Source organism: Vulpes vulpes, chromosome 9 (assembly GCF_048418805.1).
Source record: "Vulpes vulpes isolate BD-2025 chromosome 9, VulVul3, whole genome shotgun sequence".
Lineage (NCBI taxonomy): Eukaryota > Metazoa > Chordata > Mammalia > Carnivora > Canidae > Vulpes > Vulpes vulpes.
Window position 1 is genome coordinate 16,619,974 of NC_132788.1, and position 19,323 is coordinate 16,639,296.

Below are 19,323 nucleotides of genomic sequence, written 5' to 3' on the forward strand. Positions count from 1 at the left end.
TGTTGGAGGATGCACAGTTATTGATCATAACAAAGTGTAGGGCATGATGTGCCATGTGTGGCTGAGAAGAAGTGGAGAGGGGAAGTCATGGTGGAGAGGCCAGGAAACCAGAATAGTCGTCTAGGTGGATGTTGAAATCACCAAGAATTCTGAAGGGGTCAGTGTCAGGGAGTGACCTCCAGCCAGAGCTCTTCCCTGAACATTGACCATTGCAACATTGACACAGGCCATAGACTGTTCTTGCCTCTGCTCTGACAGCCTCCAACTCTGCAGCGTGCCGGAGGGGAGACATCTCCTTGTCTCCCTTTTCTCCAATGGGGAAGCCAGCTAGATCTAACAACAGGTGGGCCCTCTGGGCCATCGTTTGTCCTCTGTACATACTTCTCAGGTCACCACGAACCATTCCCTGGAGTCCCTACTTGTTGGACTCTAAATACACAAAAGGCTTTGGGATGCATTCTGGAAACTACCAAAGCAATTTCCCGCCTGGAAAGTGTGCTTCTCTACCTGTTAATATGCCCACCTGCTGGGGAGAGTATTTATCAAAGTGTCGAACATTCCTCCAGTATTACTTGACCATTTGTTGAGTTCATGCTCAGAAGGCACTTAAGGCAGTTCCTGTAGCTGTGAGGTGCTACGTCAGGGCGAGATGCCCTTTCCTCATTTTATGCTCGAGGCCGCTGAGGACAGATTGGTCAGGTGATGGAGCCAAGGACTCACAGCAGGAAATGTAGAGGTGACATTCTAACCCAGGCCTGTGTGTATGTGGATCTGAGGTTTTTCACTTAAGTGAGCTTTTCATGTGTATACATCCTTCTGAATCCTAAGCCCCTTGGCAGGGACAGACCTTAAGCCCACTCACAGGAAAGATTCAGATCTGGAATTCTCCTCAGCAGCCAGCATGACTCCCTGCCTGCAAACAGCATTCATTAAATATGGGATGACAGGTGACTTGGTCCTTCTCTTCCTCTCCTCTCTGGACCCTCCATTCCCATTTCAGAGCTCCTGGTACCCACAGGCCTCCCAGGCCCTTCCTGTCACTGAGATCTCACCCCTCTAAAGGTGCTGGGATTGGAGTTACTTCAGTTGACTGCCAGGAGAGCCAGGAGTAATTGGAAGCAATGGCTTCACTAAGGGGATCGGTAAAATGAGAACTGGGATGTCCAAGAAGAACACTGGCTGTCATTGGCAGATAGCTGGGGAGAGGAGTGATGTTTCTATGCTGGGAGCACATCCTCTGGACCCCTTCGCTATTCCATGTAGGGGCAGGCAGGCCGCCACGTGGGCTGGCAGGCGAGGCTGGCAAGGTGTGGGGGCTGCGTGACCCTCCTACTCTTCCCATTTCCTCTAGATCATTCTGAACTTCACGTCCATGGATCTGTATCGCAGCCGCCTGTGCTGGTATGACTACGTGGAGGTCCGAGACGGCTTCTGGAGGAAGGCACCCCTCCGAGGTAACTGGCACCAACCCACCTCCTGCCTCTCTGCGGCTGAGCCCTTCCGGTTTTTTTAAATTGCAATCTAATCGACATACATTATCCTCTTAGTTTTAGGTGGACATCATAGTAATTGGATATTTTTATACGTTACTAAATGATCCCCAGGATAGGGCTAGTTACCATCTGTCACCATACAGTGTTATGATGATATTATTGATTATATATCCCATGCCCTATTTACATACCCATGCCTTATTTATTTTATACTCGAAAGCTCATATGGCTTCTCAGCCTTCTGCCTAAGACCAAGTGGAAACTTGAATCTCTTAATCCCTTTACAGCTAGTCTGTCTGCCCCCACCCCTCCCCTCTGGCACCCTTCAGTTTGTTCTCTGTATCTGAGTCTGTTTTGTTTGTTCATTTGTTTTGCTATTAGATTCCACACATAAATGAAATCATACAGTATTTCATTTAGCATAATGACCTCTAGGTCTATCCGTGTTGTCACAAACGGCAAGATTTTATCCTTTTCTGTGGCTGAGTAATATTCCACCGTAAGGCTATCCCACATCTTCTTTATCTGTTCATCTACAGCGGGACACTTCAGTTGCTTCCATCTCTTGGCTGTTGCAAATAATGTTGCAATGAACATGAAGGTGCACATACCTCTTTGAATTGGTGTTTTCATTTTCTTCAGATAAATACCCCAAAGTGGAATTGCTGGGTCATACGGTAGTTCTAGTTTTAATTTTTGAGGAACTTCCATGCTATTTTCATTCCCCCCAATAGTGCATAAGGGCTCTCCTATCACTGCTTCTTCAAACCTGTTATCATTTTCTTCTTGATCCTAGCTAATCTGACGATGTGAGGTGACATCTTATTGTGGTTTTGATTTGCATTTCCCTGATAATTAGTGATGTTGAGCATCTTTTCATGTGCCCATTAGCCATTTGTATGTCTTCTTTGGAGAAATGTCTGTTCAAGTCCTCTGTTCATTTTTTATTGGATTGCTTATTTTTTTATATTAAGTTGTGTAAATTCTTTATGTATTTTGGTTATTAATCCCTTATCCAATGTATGATTCGCAAATATCTTCTTCCACTAAGTAAATTGCTTTTTTGTTTTGTTGACAATTTCCCTCACTATGCAAGGCTTTTCAATGTGGCTAATTCCTTCTTAGAACTACTTATTTCACACTCTCTTCATCCTCCCGTGGAACCCAAAGCTTGGCCAAGGGTGATCTGGTCACTCTGGTGTGGAAGCCAAGAGTCCTGATGGAGTTAGTGCCTTCTAGTTTAGTGATACATCATTAAGTGTATCACTAAGTGCACTTTGGGCAAGTACCTTCCCTGATCTGGACCTCAGGGTCCTTGGTACAGGATTCTGGGCCTCCCTCAGAGGTGACTCTCAATGTGTGGGTCTCGGGAGTCGTACAGGTTGACAGAGGGAGACAGACAGGTGCAACTCCACAATTCCAGGCTCTCTTCCTCATCTGGGCAATTTCAGAGGCTCCGTTTTCTCTCTCTACAAGGTCTGGCCCATAAGATAGCCTGGCACACTACAGAGGGCTACCTACCTGGCCCAGTGGCCCCAACCTGTTTGCACAGGCTATTTTGTCGCTTGGTGGAGAGGGGACTGGTAAGCGGGGGGTGAGTTGTCAGAACCATAAGACAAAAGGTACTTTAATGCCATAGAATTAGGGTCAAGAGAGGTTTCTGCTTCAAGCCTGTGGAGCTGCATGAATTCTCCTCTTCCAATCTGGACAAATTCCTAAGTAGCCCAGGACTGCTCATTAGCATTAGAACCTTTGTTCCACAGCCTGGGCCTGATGCAAGCTGATGAATCATTGCTAACCATCTCTTTTCCCCCCAGTTTCTGATATTTGAATATTTATTAGTCACCCAAAGCAGCCATCATTTCAATGCTTCCTCCTGCAGACATGCTAGTGTTTCCAAGATTCCACTTTCTTTTTCATAACTTACATTCCTAGGTCAGCACCCTCTGTCCGTTGCTGAAGGTTGGGAAACACCCGATCTTACTTGGAACACACAAGTCATCCCCAGTTGACCCTTGACTACAAAGAATTCCACAAAAGGCCAACTGCATCTGCTTACATGGATTCTCGTTGGTTTTATTTCAAAGGGGATATTTTCTGACCTAGTCACTAGATAGTAGGATTTACTTGGGGTCCTCTGACATCTTGTGCGTGTGGTCAAATGAAAACATTTGTAATGTACAAAGAAAACTGTTCATTCTTGGTGATGATTTGTTTGTGTGGAGATCAAATAAGAAAAGTAATGATGGTAAGATGCTCTTTTAAAAAAGTAAATAAAACACAGATACAGCTGGTTATTCCTCCCTGAACTCATATTCCATCCCTCAAGTGGACAGAACCCTCTAGAAGTCTAGTACTCTCTTGCTCTTCAAGGCCACACTGGATCTTGGACCAGATTCAGGCCAGCTGCGGGGTTTTGGGATCATGTGCCAACTGCAGAGCAGGGCCAGAGACCCTGAGACCCCTGGAGCAGGGAGGGGAGAGCACCCCGCTTCAGGCCTCACTGCCCTCTGTCCACACTGTCTGCACAGGCCGCTTCTGTGGGGGCAAACTACCCGAGCCTATTGTCTCCACCGACAGCCGCCTCTGGGTGGAGTTCCGAAGCAGCAGCAACTGGGTTGGGAAGGGCTTCTTCGCTGTCTACGAAGGTAGGAGACAGAGTGATGAGGGAAGAGTCAGATATCGGGTCCCTGGGCATCCTGGCGCCCCAGGGGCAAGGTTGAGGGCCCTTGAGGGAGGAAGCAGAGATCCCGGTGGGATTGGCCAGGCCTGGTGGCGGAGGGGTGGTGGTGGGGGAACACTGAGAAGCTGGGGGGACATGGGAAGGTCTGGAGGAGGGGAGAGAGGGGCCCTTGAGCTGGGCACAGCACCCCAACTGACCTCACTTTGTGTCCCCAAAGCCATCTGTGGGGGAGATGTGAAGAAGGACAATGGCCACATCCAGTCGCCCAATTACCCCGACGATTACCGACCCAGCAAAGTCTGCATCTGGCGGATCCAGGTGTCTGAAGGCTTCCACGTGGGCCTCACTTTCCAGTCCTTTGAGGTAGGTCAGGGACCCCTCAGTCCCACCTCTCCGGGGCCTTCCTGGTGTTGGGCCCTGGCGGCCGGAGCTCCTCCAACTGATCGAGCTCCCGACCCTCAGATCGAGCGCCATGACAGCTGTGCCTATGACTACCTGGAGGTGCGCGACGGGCACAGTGAGACCAGCACCCTCATCGGGCGCTACTGTGGCTACGAGAAGCCAGATGACATCAAGAGCACGTCCAGCCGCCTCTGGCTCAAATTCGTCTCCGACGGATCCATTAACAAAGCTGGTTTTGCTGTCAACTTCTTCAAAGGTGCTCCTTCCCTGTTCCCCACTGGCCAGCCCCCCAGGGCCAATCCATCTCCTTCATTCCTTCTTTTACTTCTAAAAACTGTATTGTATTATGGTAAGAACACTTAGCGTGACACCCGTCCTCTGAACACATTTGTGAGTGTTCTGTGCGGTATTGCTGACCTGGGCTTGTACAGCAGATCTCTAGGGCTGGTTCATCTTGCTTGACTGAAACTTTATTATGCCTGTTGGTTAGCAACTTCCCATTCCACTCTACCTCTTTGACCCTAGATAGCTCATGTACGCGGAATCCTGCAGTAGTTGTCTTTCTGTAACTGACTTATTTTACTTAACATAATGTCCTTAAGGGGCGTCTGGTGGTTGAGTTGGATGAATGTCTGTCTCTTGATTTCAGCTCAGGTCATGATCTCAGGGTCTTGGGATGGAGCCCTGTGTCTCAGGCTTCGTGCTCAGCAGGGAGTCTGCTTGAGACTCTCTCTCTGCCTCTCCCCTTCCCTGCTATTCATGCATGCTCTCTCTTTCTCAAATAAAAAATCTTAAAAAAAAAAATAATGCCCTAAAGATTTATCTACCATACTACATATGACAGAATTTCCTTCTTTTTTAAGGCTGAATAATATTCCACTGTGTAACACATTTTTTAATTGAAGGACAATTGACATAAAATATCCTCTTAGTTTCAAGAGTACAGCATGGTGATTCAACATTTATGTACATTACAAAATGGGCACCACAGTGAGTCTAGTTACCATCTGTCACCTTACAATGTTGTTACCATCTTGTTGACTACATTCCCTATGCTGTACACGACATCCCAGTGTCTTACTTATTTCATGACCAGAAAAGCATATGTCTTAATCCCCTTCACCTATTTCGTTCATCGCTCCAGCCCCTCCTCTCTGGTACCCATCAGTTTGTTCTCTGTATCTGTGAGTCTGTTTCTGTTTTTTTTTTTTTTTTTTTTTTAAGATTTTCATTTTTATTTCTTCATGGGAGACACAGAGAGAGAGAGCCAGAGACATAGGCAGAGGGAGAAGCGGGCTCTCTGCAAACAGCCTGCAAGGAGCCTGATGTGGGACTCGATCCCAGAACCCCAGGATCATGACCTGGGCTGAAGGCAGACACTCAACCATTGAGCCACCCAGGCACTCAAGCCTGTTTCTATTTTTCTTGTTTGTTCATTTGTTTTGTTTTTGTTTTCATTTTTATTTTTTAAAAGATTTTATTTATTTATGAGAGACAGAGAGAGAGAGGCAGAGACACAGGCAGGGGGAAAAGCAGGCCCCATGCAGGGAGCCCGATGTGGGACTTGATCCCGGGTCTCCAGGATCAGGCCCTGGACCGAAGGCAGCGCTAAACCGCTGAGCCACCGGGCTGCCCTTGTTTTGTTTTTAGATTCCACATGTAAGTGAAATCATACAGTATTTTTCTTTTTCTGTCTAGCTTATTTCACTTAGCATAATACCCTCTAGGTCCATCATGGTGTCACAAATGGCAAGATTTCATTCCTTTCAATGCCTAAGTAATATTCCACCGTGTGGCTATCCCATATCTTCTTTATCCATTTATCTATCGATGGACACTTCAGTTGCTTCCATATCTTGGCTGTTGTGAGTAATACCGCAGTGAACGTTGGGGGTGCCTATATCTCTTCAAATTGGTGTTTCATTTTCTTTGGATAAACACCCAAAAGTGGAATTGCTGGATCATATGGTAATTCTATTTTTAATTTTTTGAGGAATCTCCATGCTGTTTTCCACAGTGGCTGTACCAATTTGCATTCCCACCAGCAGTGCAGAAGGGTTCCCATTTTTCCACATCCTCCACCAACACTTGTTATTCTTGTCTTCTTGATACTATCTATTCTGACAGGGGTGAGGTGATACAGCCTAACATGCTTTTGATTTGCATTTCCCTGATGATGAGTGATGTGGAGCATCTTTTCATGTATTTATTGGCCGTCTGGAAGCCTTCTTTGGAGAAATGTCTGTTCAGATCTTCTGACCATTTCTAAATCAATAGGTTTTTTTTATATTGAGTTTTATGAATTCTTTATATATTTTGGATGTTAACTGCTTATTGCATATAATGTTTGGGAATATCCTTTTCCATTAAGTTACCTTTTCATTTTATGGATGGTTTCTTTCATTGTGTGAAAGCTTTTTAGTTTGACATCGTCCCACTTGTTTATTTTGCTTTTTGTTGTCCTTGCCTAAAGAGACAGAGCAAAAATACACGTATAACACTAAGACCAATGTCAAAGAGCTTACTGCCTATGTTTTCTTCTAAGAGCTTTATGGTTTTAGGTTTTATAGCTTATATCTTTAGCCCATTTTGAGTTTCTTTTTGTGTATAATGTAAGTGGTCCAGTTGCATTCTTTGGCACGTAACTGTCCGATCTGTCCATTTATTAAAGAGACTGTCTTTCCCCCATTTTACGTTCTTCCCTTCTTTGTCATAGAATAACTGACCATATATTTTTTTTCTGGACTCTCTATTCTCTTCCACTGATCTATTTGTCTATTTTTGTGCCAGTACCACCTGTTTTGATTTATTTATTTTTGATTATAGCTTTGTAGTACACTTTGGAATTTCGGAGGGTGCTACCTCTAGCTTTGTTCTTTCTCAAGATTGCTTTGGCTGTTCGGAATCTTTTGTGGTTCTGTATAGATTTCGGGATCACATGTTATAGCTCTGTGAAAAATGATATTATGATCGAGATTGTATTGGATCTGTAGATTGCTTTGGGTGGTATGGACTTTTTAACAGTATTAATTCTTCCCATCTGACACCACATTTTCTTTATCCTCCTCTTGATGGACATTTAGGCTGTTTCTACCCCTTGACTGTTGTGATATTGCTGCAGTGAGTTCATGCCTTCTTTATTTACGCATTCAACACAGAGTCTGTATGAGGGATGCATAGACCCTGGTGCCCTGCCCTTGAATTTATGGCCTAACTGGGGAGAAAAAGTCCACCCCACTGAAACACTGCATATCTCATTGAGTAAATGACACACTTATATAAAAGTAGCTAACACATGATAAGTGCTTAACTATGAATTGAAATAATAATTCGGGAGTTGCCTTAAAGTCCAAAAGTTTGTGTAAAAGAAATACCAATGAGCCATAGAGGCAGAAAGTGCTGTGAAAGTTTAGAGAAGAAGAAGACAGTGTGGATTTTTTTTAACTGGTGTCATAGTGGGGAGATAATCTGTCTGAACCTTATTTCCTCATCTGTAAAATGGAGATAGCAACAGTAGCTTCATCACAGGTCTTGTCAGGATTAATGGAGAAATGAAGAAATAGCACTTAGCCAGAGAATGGTATATAAGAGGCATCACTGTCGTCAGAGGAAGGCTCTGTGGGGTCCACCACCACCTGTCCCTTTGGGGCTCTCATTAGCAGGATCCTCTGGGGACTGAGTGGTCCACAGCTGACCTCTGGCCCCTGCAATGGAGCTGGACGGGAAGGAAGCCTGAGGGACCCTGGACTTGACTCGCAAGCAGAGGGCATGAGGAGGGACCCAGGCTCTGGCCTGGAAGTCACTGACCCCCTCTCCTTCCAACCGGCAGAGGTGGACGAGTGCTCGCGGCCCAACCGCGGGGGTTGTGAGCAGCGGTGTCTCAACACGTTGGGCAGCTATAAGTGTAGCTGTGACCCCGGGTACGAGCTAGCTCCGGACAAGCGCCGCTGTGAGGGTAAGTGTCCCCCGATACTGCCCCACGACCCAAGCCTTCCAGCCAAGATCTCTCATGTTTTGGTCACACCCTCCCTGCAAAAGCTAGGATTCCCTAGCACTTTCTTCACTACTGGCAGACAAGGAATACACACTTACCAGAAGTGGGATGCACTCAGGGTTGTTTTCGTCTTTTTTTTTTTTTTTTTTTTTTTTCATTTTTATTCACTTAAAATGCTGACCTTGACCCACTGGCAAATCTCATCACCCTCCACAAGGTCATGATCCCCAATTTGGAAACCACTGTTCTCAGGCACTGATTTTTCGGCCTCTCCCAATACTCAGCCGAGGTAACAAGCTGGTGAGGGGACTCCCTGCCCAGTGCCTCCAGTTCAGCCCGATCTTGCTGGGCAGCTTCTCTCTACCCGCCTCTCCATGCTTCCAGGCCTCGCTGCCCATGGACCCAGCCGTGCCTGAGCCCCTCACTCACCCTCTTCCCTCTCAGCAGATGTCCTGGCTGTTCTGTGGCAGAGAAAGTAGAAGTGTTCACACATATGTGTCCTCAATTCCTCATACTCTGAAGATGCCCTCCTCACCTTGCCTGCTTCCCTCTCATTCCTGAGAGACAACACACAAGCCCCAGGGCTGAGGGAATCCAAGATCCACATCTCCTTAATGCACCCAGCACATGTCTCTGGCCCTTCCCCAGAGTGGGGACTCCTGGTGGGTGATGTCTCCTCTCTTGTTCCCCCCAGCTGCCTGTGGTGGATTCCTCACCAAGCTGAATGGCTCCATCACCAGCCCAGGCTGGCCCAAGGAGTACCCCCCTAACAAAAACTGCATCTGGCAATTGGTGGCCCCCACCCAGTACCGTATCTCCCTGCAATTCGACTTCTTTGAGACCGAGGGCAATGACGTAAGTGCCCACTGGGTTGAGGAGACGCAGGAAGGTCTGAAGGCGTGGGAGCCAGCTTCCTTTCCTATAAAGAAATACCCAAAGAATGTAGAGGAGGAGAAACTTCTCCCAATTCCAGGAAGCAGGGGAGGGTCAGGGAGGAGGACTTCAAGGCCAGGGAGCATACATGTGGCAATGAGGAGTGAGACAAGACCTGGGGCTCATGTGGAGAGCATAAGAGGATTGAATGGGGGTGACATGGAACCTTTTTGAGTTGTTAGATTTTGTAACTAAAGACAAAAGGACCCACAGAACAGGAAGCCTTCCCAGGTAGGGGTGGTCAGGAGAAACTACATAGAGGAGGCAGGCCTGGAGCTGCACTGCCCTGCAGGTGTGCAAGTATGACTTCGTGGAAGTCCGCAGTGGGCTTACAGCCGACTCCAAGCTACACGGCAAGTTCTGTGGCTCTGAGAAGCCTGAGGTCATCACCTCCCAGTACAACAACATGCGTGTGGAGTTCAAGTCTGACAACACAGTCTCCAAAAAGGGCTTCAAGGCTCACTTCTTCTCAGGTAACCCAGACTCCCCAGCTCTGAGTCCGCCTCCCCTCCTCCCTGCCACTTGTATGCCTTCTAGCTAGCCCTCCCTATTGCCAGGCCCACAGGGTCTATCCTCTGCTCCCCCCACGAGCCCTCCACCACCAGGCCAGCCCCTCCATTCCTGAACCCCATTACTCCTGAATCCTCTGGGCTCTATGGGAGGCAGCCTGAGGACGGGCAGGACATAGGCATACCCATGAAAGGAAAGAGCTTTCCAGGTATCAGGAGCCATTATGACAAGGCCCCAGAGAGGGCAGGCCTGGGGACCAGGGAGTTCATTGTGGACAGAGAATTCAGGGTACACACAAAAGAGGAGAGTGTTTGCCTTGGACTGTGTGGAGCAGATTATCTGGCAGTGGCCACATCTCTAATCAGACCCTCCACGTGCCAAATGGGTTCATGCCGGGGCCTTCAGAAAAGATGAGGAGCCTCCCTCTCTTCAACACCCAAGCCTTCCCACCCATCAGGGACTCAGATCCAGCCAGCATGTGTTTATTGCAAGCCGCCCTATGGAAGGCTTGAGGTCAAGTCCCTTCAATGGCTTCATCTTTGGGTGGCCTAGAAGGTAGTCAGCCTCTCTGAGCTGGGCCTCCAGGGATCCCAAGAGACCTTTCCCCTGCCTTAGTCATCCCTCTGTCCTCATCCTGGGGTGAGGCTGGTGGTCTTTCAGAGGCAGTTGGACCTGGGACATAGATAGGGTGGGGTGGGAACTCCATGAAATTGAAGAAGAGTTGAGGGGAGTGGGAGGTAGAGGGAGTGGCTGGAGTAATGGGTTTTATGGGAGAGTGGCCCAGGGATCCTGATCCCCAGCAGGCCTGGTGGGCCGGGCATGGGGTGGCAGGAAGGCAGGAAGCCCATGGCCGAGTCCACGCTGCCTTCCTTCTCCCCTCCTTTGCCCAGGGTCCTGCATCCTCGAGCCCCCTATGTCGTGGCCCTGCACCCCTGCCTGCCCCACCTGGATGCCATGCACTACCCCTGTGCACTGGTCCCTGCTTGGCACTACCAGCCAACCTGCTCTGCTTAAAGTCCCCCCACCCCGTGCCCCACTGCTTGCTGAGACCCCTCCCCTTGCAACACAAATCCTTTTCTTCCCTGTGCCCACCTGGAAATCCTACAGGTGCTCACCCGAGGGCTGAGGGGTTGTATCACCTACTCAGGGGTGGGCTCAGTCCTGGGGAAACCATTACCTGCTTACTCTCGTCTCTTCCTGCCCTTCTGTTGCTCCAGTCTTGGAGGGGGGAAGGGGGCCAACACCACACCTGTCAGGCCTAGAGCCCAGGGCTCTCCACCCCTGGGTACTGCCCTGCCCTGGCACGACACTGGGCCAGCCGCCCCTCAGCCCCGCATAGACACACGCACACACACGCACACGCACACACGTGCATACACAGGCATTGCCCTGCAGCACAAGAAACCTGCAGAGGACCCTCACCGGTGGGCATCAAGGTTGAGCCCTCAGGGCAGGGGGCATCTGACTCTGGCCCCCCAGGAGGGGGGCTCTTTGGACTTTTGGGACACCCAGCGAGGAGACCCTAAGACAAGAAGGAGAAGAAAGAGCCTGAAGACCTTCAGTCTGACCCCAGCCACCTTCCGGGGCATTTGGCACTGGAGGGTGAGTGCCATCTCCTTGTCCGGGCCCGTGTCCACTCTCCCCGCTCCTGTCCCCCCCCTGCAACCTGCTCCCCTGGCTCCGAGGTGAGGCTGCCACTCCCACCCCCACCCATGCCCAAGCCCTGCCCCGGGACGCTAAAGCAGGCCTTCCGCAGGGCTCACTTTTCTGTCACTCATCCATTCAGCCACCCACTTACCCACGCAATCATTCACGGGCAAGTATTTCTTCTACCCCTCCTATGTGCCAGGCACTGTACTAGGTATTTAGAGTCCAAGTATGAGAAGGCATGGAGAGCCAAACGCTTCTGGGAAATGTTGGCTCAGTTCATGAGTTGGGGCCTCTGAAGCTCCCAGCATAGTCACAGGCGAGTTCCTGGGTAAACCTCCAAGAGAAGTCATAGCGTGCCCCTCACCCCTACCTTCCAGCAGGGGCCGGCACTAAGGCAGCTTCCACAAGGTCCTCAGCCGGGGTCCCCTGTGGGGCTCTAATTGATAAGGAGCCCTGGGGAAAGACTTGGGGACTCCACCTCTTAACCCTGAGTTCCTGCCGGCCCCAACGGGTCTGGCCACCTGAGAATGGAGCCAAGAAGTAGGTCCTCAGGTCCCTCTACTGATGGAGACCAGGAACAAGGCTCCCTCTGTCAGGGACCCCTTCCCCACCATTTCAATGCCAGAGGGCATTCTTCTACCTTGTGGTTCCCCTCTGGAATTCTGGGTGTCCATTCAATCTACACACCTACCCTGAATGCCTGCCTCTGTGCCAGGTGACCACAGACAGCCCAGAGAATATGTGGGTGTGACATACGCATGCCTGGGACTGTGTGTTTCTCCGTGTGTCAGTGCACACGTGTGTGTTCTCATGGGAGAGTACGTGTGCAGGTTGACCCACGCTTGAGCAGCCGCATGTGTGAACACACTCGAGTCCACCGATCTGCTGATGAGCTCGTGGTCTCTGCATTTGCGTGTGCCTTTGTGCCCATGTATTGGCCTCTGAAGGTGCCTATGTTTCTGTACCTGTGCGTGCTTCCTCACACAGATAGGGGAGTGAGGAGTGTGGATCTCTTGTGCGCTCATGTACACAGATGGGTAGATGGCTAATGTAGTGTCCGTGTCTGCCTGTGTATCCTGTGCATGTGTGTGTGTGTACCTGTGGGTCCGTGTCCATGCTGCCGCATGGGGACAACCATGCATCCCTAAGAGGATCCTGTGTCCACAGGCTTGTTGGTGTGAGTGTGAGTGTGTGTCTAAGCACACTTTAAGTGGCAGCAGCCAGAATGAGAGAGCGGAGCTCTCAGCCAGGCCCACCCTTTCCCTGGGATGCCCCCCTCTTCTGGAGATCTGTCTCTCTCCTTCCCTGGGGTGGGGGCCCCATGCCCATCTGTGGCCCCAACTGTTGGGGACCCAAAACCTTCAATGCTCTTAGATCTGTCCTTCCCAGCACCACCTCTCACCTCCTGGACAGCGGCTCCAAACCCCTCCAGGCCCTCTTCCTGCCATAGGCTATCTCCCTGTGTGTCCCCTGTCGCTGTGCCTCTTCCCACCTGCTGTTCCTTTTTGACCTGGCTGCGCCGGACATGGCCGTCCTGCATGTATGTCCCACTGCCTTCCTGCACTGCCCCGTGAATCTGTCTCCAAGGCCCGGGCTGGTTTTCACTGCTCTCCCTCCCTGGCCCCTGCCCTCCACCCCCACCCCTCGGTCCCTTTTCTCCTTCTCTCTCTCGTTTCAGAAAAGAGGCCGGCTCTGCAGCCCCCTCGGGGACGCCCCCACCAGCTCAAATTCCGAGTGCAGAAAAGAAACCGGACCCCCCAGTGAGGCCTGCCAGGCCTCCCGGACCCTTTGTTACTCAGGAACCTCACCTTGGACGGAATGGGATGGGGGCTTCAGTGCCCGCCCACCCCCCACCTCCGCTCTGCCATTCCGGCCTGCCTCCTTCTGGCCGGACAGAACTGGTGCTCTCCTCTCCCCTGTCCCCACTCCCGTGGACAGGGGACCTTCCCCACCCTACCCCCTCCCATTTTGATGGTGTCTGTGACATTTCCTGTTGTGAAGTAAAAGAGGGACCCTCGCGTCCTGCCCCTTTCTCTTGCAGTCTGCTTGTCCGTGTGTCTGTTTTTCCACTTGTCCGTCTGTCCAGTAAGCAGGTAATGGTAGAGGGTGCCCACATGGGTCAGCTGCAGCCCCCGGCCCTCCGTCCACCCCACTTCTACTTTCTCTCCCCACAGCTGGGCCGCTTGGCTGGCTCCGCTGGAGGCACCACCCCGGACCCCACCACCACCACCACCACCACCACCATCACCACCACCACCTGGGCCGGGGCCACCCCTCCCTGCGCTCCCGGGGGGAGGAAGCCTAGCCAGCCTCCCGCTTCCCCTAGGGCGACCACCTGGCCCCCAGCCCTGCACAGACCCGGGCCCGCCTTGTGTGCTCCCCTGCAGACAAGGACGAGTGCTCCAAGGACAACGGAGGCTGCCAGCAAGACTGCGTCAACACATTCGGCAGCTACGAGTGCCAGTGTCGCAGCGGCTTCGTCCTGCACGACAACAAGCACGACTGCAAGGAAGGTGAGCACTGCCCACGCGGCCCCCAGAGCCCTAGGGAGGGGGCGCCCCAAGGACCAGAGACCGGGGCACGGGGAGGCAGAGTTGCCATCACCATCGCCATCAGGCTCCATGTAGGCTCAAGGACTTGAGTGGCCTCTGAGGTCACCGTGTTTGACCTCCCACCTGGTCCACAGACTCCCACACTTCCATCTGCTTGTGCCCATCAGGAAGGGAGGGGCTCACACCTGTCCTCGGCCTCTATTTGAGACTGATTTGGCAGATTAGTTCTCAAAATCAATGTCCAAGTCCCTCTCTTCCTAACAACCTTCCTGTGGCAGAGGCAAGATGGCATAGCGGTTAAGAGCACAGGCTCCCTGGCCCAGCCCTGCCGCTTAGCCAGCTGCCCACCCTCCAGTGCCTCTGTGTGCTGTGTGACCCCTAGGTGGTAACAGACCCACCTCATCAGGACATGGGGCTCTCCGCAGTGCTCTGAGTAGTGACTGGCTCACAGCAAGCACAGTCACGTGTGTCACCCATACTGGTCACACTTCTGACCCCTGGAGGACACTCAGAACAGTCACTGCCTCCCAGACACTAAAACCTTGCAGATATTTGGAAACAGCTCTCTTATCATCACCAATATCATCTGATACCTCTTTGGACATGATTCAACGCTGGCCTGTTCCAAGTCATTAATTCTATTGTGTTCCCTGTCTGCTGGGAACATACTATCCCAGTAGCACAACGTAGACTTGGCTCTGCCACTGAATGTCTGTGTGACTTTGGGTGAGTCCCCTTACCTCTCTGAGCTTTAGGTTCCTCACCCATGAGGTGATAAACAATGGGACCTACTTTGCAGCATGCGAAGTCTTATAGGTCTCACGTAGGCATTTAGAGCAAATGCCTCTTCTCAGTGTTATCAGGTGGATGACCAAGGTATAAACATACAAACTCCTGGCTAAAATATACAGAATTGAAGCACTCAGCAGCGCTCAAGAGCTTCCAAGTCGATCCCTTCAGGCTCCCTGAATATGGACTTCCTGACTCACAAGGACTTCACGTCTTTTAGCTGGAGGGGACCTTATTCCGAGGTTGTCCAAAGTGCACTCTCTCTCTCTGTACTGTGAGAAAAAGAGCACATTAGCACTGACTGGGTAGCCGGGAAGCCGGGAGAGGGCTCACACTTCTGGACAGACAGCCTGTACGTGGCGCTGAGTCACTTGAGAAGCATTCACCGTGCCTCACTCAAAAGCTAGGAGAATGACAAGGCACTATTTCCTGAATCCCTGCAAGGGTGCGGTGCTGTGCAGAGTTCGGCAGGGGGCTCAAGGCAGGAATCCCTCTGCCCCCAAGGAGGCTGCCATCTAGCTGGGGGAGAAGCGGGCATGCATCCAGAAGCTAGAGGGAAGAGAGGTGTAGAAATGAGGGCAGGCAGTAAGCGTGGCCATGGGGGACCACAGAAGGATGATGGACACAGCCCACAGGTCCAATGTAGAGAGCCAGAAGCTCCACCTGCCTTCACCGGGGCCTCTGCACAGCCCACACGCTGCTCTCAGGGCCTCGAAGCTGTGTGTTCGTTCCTCCTGTGAGCTGCTGACCATAGGCGCCCACCCATCCCTTTCTCCTCCCTGGCCCGCAGGACAGAGGCTGCCCATTTTTCCCTGAGGGACCTGTCAGACTGGATGATAATAAATAATGGGCATCAGCTTTTAAATGTGTTTGGGAGGCCAGGCTTTCAGAGGTGGAAGGCAGATTGCAATGGATCAAGGAGCCTTCAGTCGTGAGAATGTGGTGACAGCAAGTTTTCTTGAAGGTCAACTGAGAAGAAAAGGAGAGAGGATGGGCAGTAGCTGGAGGGAATGTAGGGCCATGGGAGAGCTATTTCAGGATGGGGCAAACCTTAGGAAGGTCCGTGGGCTGGCAGAGCTGGAACAGAGACTCAGAGTGGATAATTTGTGGTTCAAGGGTATCCAGGAGGTGGGTGCCAATGAGCTCCAGGTCACAGAAGGAGGGACGCCTTCTTAGAAACAAGGAAAGGGGAAAATGAGTTTACAGGTAGGGGCCAGGAAGGGAAAGTTGTTCATATTTGAGGCCCTGATTTTCTCAGGGAGGCAGGAGGAGAGCTGATCTTCTGGGAGGGAGGAGGGCTGAGGGTTTGGAGCCAACTGTTGAAGAGGTGAGAGGTGGAGCTGGTGAAGGACAGATCCAAGGGTATCTAGTGGTTTGGGTCCCCAGTGGTTGGGGCCACAGATGGGGCTTTCCAAGATGGTATAGTAGAGAACAGCATGTTGATGATAGTTGGGTGATCGGCCACGTGATCAGTCAGATAGGGAAGTAAGTTAAGTCAACCAAGGAGGAAATATTGGGAGAAGTGGGAAGGATCAAGGCCACGGAGGACTCTCTAAAGCTGAAGAAGCAGTGAAAGGACGGCACCATGAAAGAACAGGAGGTGGTCACAGAGACGTGATACTGGAAGCACAAGGAAATGGTGGGGGATGGAAAGCCCACCTCGAGAGGAAGAAGATAAGCACCAGGAGAGCTGAGAAGATCAGAGACAGAGAGGCCATTGTGTTTGCTGACATCACCTAGGATGGCCGCAGGAGTGACCAGAGAACTGAGTCAGGTGTCAAAGTCTTCTGTGATTGTGGAGATGTGGCAGGAGACCAGAGGATGACAGCATCGTGGAGAGCAGACAGGGTGTGACCAGATGGCCTCAAAGATCCAAAGATCTGCACAGGGGCACCTGTGAGGGTAGCTTCCGTGGAAGCTGCCAGGGCAGGACCTTGCTTGGAAGCAAGCAGCTAGATTTCCCTGGCCATAGGTAACTGAGCAGAAAAGAAGTCATGTAAGCCTTCCATCAGTTTGTAGGTAAGGAGCAAGAGAAGCAAGGAGGACAGGAGAGAAGGGCTTTGTTCCTTTCTTCACAGGGGGCATTGGAGCACTGGGGTCCTTCTGATCCCCTTCCCCTCACTTCCCCACAGCCGGCTGTGACCACAAGGTGACATCCACCAGTGGCACCATCACCAGCCCCAACTGGCCCGATAAATATCCCAGCAAGAAGGAGTGCACCTGGGCTATCTCTAGCACCCCCGGCCACCGTGTCAAACTGGTAAGGTGCCCACACCCCAGCCTGCATGGGTGCTCCTGCTCCTCTGTGCCATCTGGCCACCACCTATTTCCTATCAGCTCCAAAACCCTAGGAAATTCAGAGTGATGCAGACTGCAGACTGTGGCCTGGCTGAGCCCACAGGGCTGTCATCCCTGTGAGGATCCGAGTAAGACCCCAGTCTCGTCTGGACGGCAGCCCTTCCCCAGTGCACATAGGGGTGTGCCTCCCATGGCCCATTCCCAGGTCTTCCCTCATTGCTACCCATAGTACCACCAGCAGGGACAGCTTCCCTGGGTCTCCAGGAGCTGGGGTCCAGAGGCCTAGATGTGGGACCACCTGCTGCCCCCCACCCCGCAGCCACATTCTGAATTTGCCATCCTCCCTCATGCCCTCCAGACCTTCATGGAGATGGACATTGAGTCCCAGCCTGAGTGTGCCTATGACCACCTGGAGGTGTATGACGGACGTGACGCAAAGGCCCCTGTCCTGGGCCGCTTCTGTGGGAGCAAGAAGCCCGAGCCTGTCCTGGCCACGGGCAGCCGCATGTTCCTGCGCTTCTACTCTGACAACTCTGTCCAGAGGAAGGGCTTCCAGGCATCCCACTCCACAGGTGAGGCCACCTCGGGCCAGGGCACGGGGCAGCCCGCAAGCATCTGCTGATCCTGGCATCAGAGGCAGGCCCAGGCTCAGGAGGTTTACAGGGGGGTTATGAAGAGCGTGTGACGGGGCAGCTGGACTGAACCTGTGGCCTGGGTGGAGAGAGACTGCGTTCTGAGCACCGGGCAGGGGAGCGGAGAGCGACCACTAAAGGGAGAGTAGGGGAGGGAGGCTTGGAAAACAGAGGGCAGTGACGACAGTGGGTGGGGAACCCAGGGATGGGGAGGGAAGGCCCAGAGTCCCCAGCTGTAGGACACTTGACCATGCAGCAGCCCACCCACATTCCAACCCCCAAAAGTCACTCGTTCATTCATTCTGCAGATATTTATTAACCCATAACATGTTTGAGGCAATGTTGTAAGTGCTGCTCACAAAAACAAAGCAAACATCTCAGCCCTGGAGGCGCTTACTTAGAGATCCCTTGTCCATTGATTGAACAACTGTTTCCTGAGCTGTGGTCCCATGCAAGACTTGGAGGGACACATGGTGATGAATGAGGCATGAGCCCCTCACCCACCCTAGGAACTCACAGTCCAGAGGTGAGATGGGACGTGCACAGATGACTCCAGCATGAGACAGAACATGATAAGCTCTAGCTCCGAAGGTGGTTGGTAGGGTCATTCCAGCAGGGGGAGGAGCCCCAGGCACAGCCACAACCCCAGGAGAACTCTGGTGTATACAAGTGACCACAGGTCATTTCCTTTGGCTTGAGCAATGGGTGTGTGAGGACAGCCGTGACGTCGAAACAAAGCAGCAGCAGAGAGCGGCTGCCCAGGTTCAGGAGGCCTGGCACATCAGACCAGGGGTGTCAGATGAGGGCTTCAAAAGCTCCTTGTGGGACTCGAGCCCCCTGTTTGGGAGTCCCCAGGACTGATGGGCACACAGCCTCCCTTCCTCCCTTGCAACCCAGGCCCTGCCTCAGGCCCAGTCCTGCCCCCCCACCCCCAAGCCTCCAGGGAAACATGAGCACCAAGCCCCTGGCCTGTCCCAGAGGCCAGAGGGCTTCCCGAGGAGGATAGACACCCAGGGCCCTGCCCTGTGCACTCTCCTCCACCCCTCAGTAGAGGATCACAGACTGGAGGCCAGGAATTCTATCTGGCCCTCAGACCTGTTCTGTTTGGCCCACACTGTGTTTTTTACACATTTGAGCCAACATTTAAAAATCAGAAGTGTTCGCAGAAAATCCAGATGTAGTTCTTCTCTCTTAAGAATGGAAGCTCTGGCAGCAGAGGACCCACATTCTTCCATGGAGGCCATCAGCTGGAGCAAATTAGCAATGTCCTCTTTTGACAAGCATGCCCTCCCCTGTGTCCCCGGGCATCCATCTGGAGGTGGAGCAGGAGAGCACTTGCTGTGGGCCCTGTCCTGGGCCGGGTCCACAGCCACCCACCACCAGCCGT

The 19,323-nt window shown here is 51.9% G+C and overlaps 1 protein-coding gene across 2 annotated transcripts in view; it reads left to right on the forward strand.

Moving 5' to 3' along the window:
* BMP1 (bone morphogenetic protein 1) overlaps positions 1-19,323 on the forward strand; it is a 43,735-nt gene that overhangs the window by 21,238 nt on the left and 3,174 nt on the right. The window contains exons 9-18 of one of the 2 annotated variants that reach the window (XR_011994155.1): positions 1,352-1,454; positions 4,025-4,141; positions 4,394-4,539; positions 4,639-4,834; positions 8,408-8,533; positions 9,267-9,427; positions 9,798-9,978; positions 13,344-14,178; positions 17,139-17,266; positions 17,663-17,876. Coding sequence is in view for 1 of the 2 variants with exons in the window: in XM_072719452.1 (XP_072575553.1) it covers positions 1,352-1,454; positions 4,025-4,141; positions 4,394-4,539; positions 4,639-4,834; positions 8,408-8,533; positions 9,267-9,427; positions 9,798-9,978; positions 14,053-14,178; positions 17,139-17,266; positions 17,663-17,876 (1,498 nt within the window). In the remaining variant the exon portion in view is untranslated. The remainder of the gene's footprint in view (positions 1-1,351; positions 1,455-4,024; positions 4,142-4,393; positions 4,540-4,638; positions 4,835-8,407; positions 8,534-9,266; positions 9,428-9,797; positions 9,979-13,343; positions 14,179-17,138; positions 17,267-17,662; positions 17,877-19,323) is intronic. The other variant, XM_072719452.1, reaches the window with a different exon arrangement.